Here is a 6,000-nt window from a genome sequence, read left to right on the forward strand (position 1 = left end):
ATAGTGGGTTATGGGCAGAGCCAGGACTTGGTACCCACTTCTGCCAGCTCCACAGCTGTTCCAAAGCCCAGTCTTCCAGTGCTTATCAACTCATTAAAGTCTTACAACTCAACAAGATAAGTAGTACTATATCCATCTAACAGAGGAGGAAACAGACTCACAGAGATGTTAAGTCAGTTGGCTAAGGTCACAGCTGGTGATTATAAAAATATTTATAATTCTTCCAGCTGGGCGCCTGTCTCGTGCCTTACAATAAGGGATCAGCATGTCGCAGGTGCTCAATAGCTGTCATGTGTTGGGTGAGTGAGCACTTTACTGCGTCCTCTCATGTAGCTCTCCCAGTGCCCAAGACACAGGATGCTCTGGCAGCTGGCTGCCTGTCACAGGCCCGCTGGTCTTACCTTCCAGTCCCAGACGTTGAGCACCATGTCATGTTGGTAGCCCATGGACACGATGTGCTTCATATTGGGTGAGAAGGCCACACAGGCCACACCATACTTGTGGCCTAGCATCTCCGCCACCTGATTCTTCTCCTCCACATCCCAGATGCGCACAGCAGGCCTATGCCCATTCTAGGGAAGGTGGGGTCATTACTGCTGCTGGGCTCTGTACCAGGTAGGGCTAGAGGGGTTGTCAAGGCCGAAGATTGCATTGCCATAGGGTGTGCCCAAAAGCCATCTCCCCCATCTGCTACGGGGCTGTTCTGGCCCAGAAAGGAGCTATTCCAGGGACTCCCAGGCCTGCTGGGAGCACAAGGAATGGCTCCCGAGACCCCCCAACCCCCACTCCCACTCAATCGTGATCATGACTCACCTCCCCTGTCACTATGTACTTCCCATCAGGGGAGAAGGCCAGAGCACTCAGAGACTTCCTGGGGATAAAGAAAAGAGTTGATCACTGGTTCCGCTAAGGGTGGCCAGTCAGACCCCATCCTGGCGGCTCTGATAGAACTCTGCCCTCTCCTGCCTCCCAAGCCTTGGAAGAGGCCAGGGGAGGTGAGCTCACGCAGCTCCCACAGAGCCAGTATTGCTGGCGTGCCCAGCACAGCACACAGAGAAATGGGGGTAAATGCAAAGCCCCTTCGACCCTGAGATACCAAACCCAAATGGGGCAGACATTGTATGGGGACCCTGCTTTCTTCTCTCTCTGCCGCAGTGGGTACCCTAAGACCCCACCCACCCTATAACACTGAGAAATAGAGATGCAGGAAATGGTACAGGCCTGGCCTAACTAAAGGGGTGGTGCTGATGGGAGGATCCTGGCAGACATCACATCAAGGTAGCCTGCAGCATGTGCTCCACTGATAAATACTCAAGATATTCTGGAAAATCCATAAATAGCCAAAATGTTTCTGATACTCCTAGCTAGCCTGCACAAGGACTTGAATGAACAGGCTAGCTGGCAGGTTTCTGGCAGTACGATTCACCATTCTGAGATTGTATGATTTCCTTCTTCTCCCCTCTCTCTTTTAATCTTGTTTTTACCTTTGTTCCTTAACAATAATTGTCTCCCTACGTGAGATGGTAAATTGGCGTGCAGATAACTAAGTAAATGTCACTAAGTGAGACTTTGGCAACTTCATGGAATATTCATCAAGTCAACCTGCTTCCCAGGCTTCCCGTGGTTCCTTACAGCAGCAAACAGGGCAAATTGCGTCCTGGATATCCACTTGTCTCTCTTTCCTCACTGACATAATCCCAGTTTCATGCTTGCAGCTATGCAGGTACATGACTCAGTCTGGCCAAGGAGAAGTAAACTGACATGCTGTGTGCCCCGCTTCCCACCAGTTCCCCTCCTGAAATAAGCACAGAACAGCCAGAACTCCATCTTGGGCCATGAAGTGACTTCAAGACCAGAAGTCTCACAATAAATGGGGTGGAACAGAAGGAGAGAGGAACGGAGGCTGGGTGCAGTGCCTCATGCCTGTAATCCCAGCACTTTCGGAGACAGAGGTGGGAGGTTCACTTGAGGTCAGGAGTTCACGATCAGCCTGGCCAACATGATGAAACCCCATCTCTACTAAAAATACAAAAAAATAGGCCGGGCATGGTGGCTCAGGCCTGTGATCCCAGCACTTTGGGAGGCCAAGGCGGGCAGATCACAAGTTCAGGAGATGGAGACCATCCTGGCTAACACGGTGAAACCCTGTCTCTACTAAAAAGTACAAAAAAATTAGCTGGGCGTGGTGGTGGGTGCCTACAGTCCCAGCTACTCGGGAGGCTGAGGCAGGAGAATGGCTGAACCCTGAAAGTGGAGCTTGCAGTGAGCAGAGATCACGCCACTGCACTCCACACTGGGAGAGACAGCGAGACTCCATCTCAAAAAACAAACAAACAAACAAAAAATAGCCAGGTGTGGAGGTGGGCGCCTGTAATCCCAGCTACTCGGGAGGCTGAGGCAGAAGAATCGTTTGAACCCGGGAGGCGGAGGTTGCAGTAAGCCAAGATCGCACCACTGCACTCCAGTCTGGGCAACAGAGCAAGACTCCGTCTTGGAAAAAAAAAAGAAGTGGGGCAGGGTGCGGTGGCTCATGCCTGTAATCCCAACACTTTGGGAGGCCGAGGCGGGTGGATGACGAGGTCAGGAGATTAAGACCACCCTGGCTAACATGGTGAAACTCTGTCTCTACTAAAAATACAAAAACAAAATTAGCCGGGAGAGGTAACAGGCACCTGTAGTCCCAGCTACTCCGGAGGCTGAGGCGGGAGAATGGCGTGAACCCGGGAGGCGGAGCTTGCAGTGAGCTGAGATGGCGCCACTGCACTCCAGCCTGGGTGACAGAACGAGACTCCATCTCAAAAAGAGAGAGAAAAAAAAGTGGGGTCCCTGGTGTTCAGAGACACAGCCCCTGGGCTGCCCACCTCCGGACTTACGATGTGCAGGAGGAGCATGCCCTTGGGTTTTAAGCTACGCTGCGGAGGGGTTTCTGTTGTCTGTAGCCACCTCTAACCTGTCACATGCCCCGACCTTGTGCCTGGCCCTCTAGCAAATGCTGTGTGGCCATCACTGCACTGATTCCTCACGCATGCTTCATGGAGTCAGGGCTCTCATGAACCAACTTTGCAGATGAGGTGACTGCAACACAGGGAAGTCCCCTGCTACGGTTAACTAACCAGACAGGACAGAGCCCTGACCTCTAAGCCAGTAGTTCTCAGTCTTGGCTATACATTATAATTCCCTGGGGAGCATCTGAAAAGTGTCAAAGTCTAAGATTAGTTGAGTGAAACTTTGGTGAGGAACAGGATAATATTTGCACAGTCTCAGAAAAGATTTCCCCAGGATACTTGCTAATCACAAAGGTGAAGAGAGAGGCTTTGAAGTGGAGGAATCTGGAAGGCAACACCTTGGCCAAATGCCCCCAGTGAACACCACCAGTCATGGGAGACCTCCTGAGAGGAGGCACTGGGAAGAACACAGCACCCCTTCTGGTCTGTTCCTGTCAAAGATGCAGAACCTGAGTCTGCCCTTGAGGAAGCATAGAATAAACCCAAGATACCTCATCTACAATCCTCAAAAGTGTCAAGATCAGCCAGGCGCAGTGGCTCATGCCTGTAATCTCAGCACTTGGGGAGGCCGAGGCGGGCAGATCACGAGGTCAGGAGTTCGAGACCAGCCTGGCCAACATATGAAATCCCATCTCTACTTAAAAAAAAACAAAAAACAAAAAACAAAAATTAGCCAAGAGTGGTGGTGCGCACCTGTAGTCCCAGTTACTCAGGAGGCTGAGGCAAGAGAATCACTTGAACCCAGGAGGTGGAGGCTGCAGTGAGCTGAGATCACTCCATTGCACTCCAGGCGGGTGACAGTGTGAGACTTTGTCTCAGAAAAAAAAAAAAGTGTCAAGATTCTGAAAGTCAAGAAAAGACAGAAAAGCCACGTCAGCCTGAAGGAGACTGAGGGGACAACTCAATGCAATGTGTGATTCCAGACAGAACCCTTTGGCCATAAAGGACATTCATGGGACAAAGGCTGACTCCTGAATGGAGCCCTCTGGGGAGTGAATGGGAGTGATATGCCAATTTTCATTTCTTGATTTTGCTGGATATATTACAGTTTAGAAGGACTGTCTTTTTTTTTTTTTGTAGGAAATACACACTGAAGTATTTATTTTATTTTATTTTATTTTTTTTGAGACAGAGTCTTGCTCTGTCACCCAGGCTGGAGTGCAATGGCGTGATCTTGGCTCACTGCAACCTCTACCTCCTGGGTTCAAGTGATTCTCATGCCTCAGTCTCCCAAGTAGCTGGGATTACAGGCACCTGCCACCATGCCCAGCTAAATTTTGTAGTTTTAGTAGAGATGGGGTTTCACCATGTTGTCCAGACTGGTCTCAAACTCGTGACCTCAGGTGATCCGCCTGCCTCGGCCTCCCAAAGTGTATTTATTTTATTTTACTTTATTTTTCTTGAGACGAAGTCTCACTCTGTTGCCCAGGCTGGAGTGCAGTGGCGCAATCTTGGTTCACTGCAACCTCCGCCTCCCGGGCTCAAGCAATTCTCCTGCCTCAGCCTCCCGAGTAGCTGGGATTATAGGTGCCTGACACCAGGCACAGCTAATTTTTGTATTTTTAGTAGAGACAGGGTTTTGCCATGTTGCCCAGGCTGGTCTCAAACTCCTGACCTCAAGTGATCCTCCTGCCTCTGAGACCTCCCACAGTGCTGAGATTATAGGTGTGAGTCACCGTGCCTGGCCTGAAGTATTTAGAGATATAGAGGCATCATGTCTACAACTGATTCTCAGATAGTTCAGAACAAATTAATATGTATATAGACAAAAAATGATAAAGCAAATGTGGTAAAATGCTAACATTTGGCCAAGTGCAGTGGCTCGCTCACGCCTGTAATCAGCCTTTGGGAGGCTGAGGCAGGCGGACTATCTGAGCTCAGGAGTTTGAGACCACCTTGGGCAACATGGTGAACCCCGTCTCCACTAACACACAAAAAATTAGTTAGGCATGGTGGCGCATGCCTGTGGTCCCAGCTACCTGGGAGGCTGAGGCATGAGAATCGCTTGAACCCAGCAGGTGGAGGTTGTAGTGAGCTGAGCCTGGGTGACAGAGCAAAACTCTGTGTTCAAAAAAAAAAAAAAAGCTAACATTTGGGAAATATGTGAAAGGTACATAGGTATATATGAGCTCTTTGTACTATTCTAAGTCTGAAATTATTTCAATATAAAAAGTCTCAAAATTGCCAATGCCCAAGTTTCATCCCAGATCAATTGATTTGGCTTTCTCTTGGGGTGAGGCATAGGGACCAGGTGATTCTGATATGCAGTTGGAAAGAAAACCCCCACACTGGCCACACCACCTCCTAATGCACACCCACTGGTGGCCCAGGGTGGGCACCTGCATGCCATCTACTACAAATCCAGGCCACTGACTCCACTGCCTACAGGGATTAGGAAGGCAACACAGGTGTGAGGAACTGGCCACAACGGGCCTGACAAATGTCACTAAGCTCAGTCCATCACTGCCACAGGGGAATTTGGGCCCCAGAGGCCAGAATTTCTCACTTCTCCAAACAAGAGGGACATGTGGATTTTTGTGTTAAAAAACTTGAAATGGGCCAGGCGTGGTGGCTCAAGCCTGTAATCCCAGCACTTTGGGAGGCCGAGATGGGCGGATCACAAGGTCAGGAGATTGAGACCATCCTGGCTAACACAGTGAAACCTCCATCTCTACTAAAAAATACAAAAAGCGGCCGGGCGCGGTGGCTCAAGCCTGTAATCCCAGCACTTTGGGAGGCCGAGACGGGTGGATCACGAGGTCAGAAGATCGAGACCATCCTGGCGAACACGGTGAAACCCCGTCTCTACTAAAAAATACAAAAAACTAGCCGGGCGAGATGGCGGGCGCCTGTAGTCCCAGTTACTTGGGAGGCTGAGGCAGGAGAATGGCGTAAACCCGGGAGGCGGAGCTTGCAGTGAGCTGAGATCCGGCCACTGCACTCCAGCCCGGGCGACAGAGCGAGACTCCGTCTCAAAAAAAAAAAAAAAAAAAAA

At 50.2% G+C, this 6,000-nt stretch overlaps 1 protein-coding gene across 3 annotated transcripts in view; it reads right to left on the reverse strand.

Annotated features, from left to right (window-relative positions):
• WDR62 (WD repeat domain 62) overlaps positions 1-6,000 on the reverse strand; it is a 52,441-nt gene that overhangs the window by 39,168 nt on the left and 7,273 nt on the right. For all 3 annotated transcript variants that reach the window (XM_025368566.1, XM_025368564.1, XM_025368563.1), the window contains 2 exons: positions 814-871; positions 402-572 (listed from right to left, as the gene is read on the reverse strand). In XM_025368566.1, the coding sequence (XP_025224351.1) occupies positions 402-572; positions 814-871 (229 nt within the window). The remainder of the gene's footprint in view (positions 1-401; positions 573-813; positions 872-6,000) is intronic.

Source organism: Theropithecus gelada, chromosome 19 (genome assembly GCF_003255815.1).
Source record: "Theropithecus gelada isolate Dixy chromosome 19, Tgel_1.0, whole genome shotgun sequence".
NCBI lineage: Eukaryota > Metazoa > Chordata > Mammalia > Primates > Cercopithecidae > Theropithecus > Theropithecus gelada.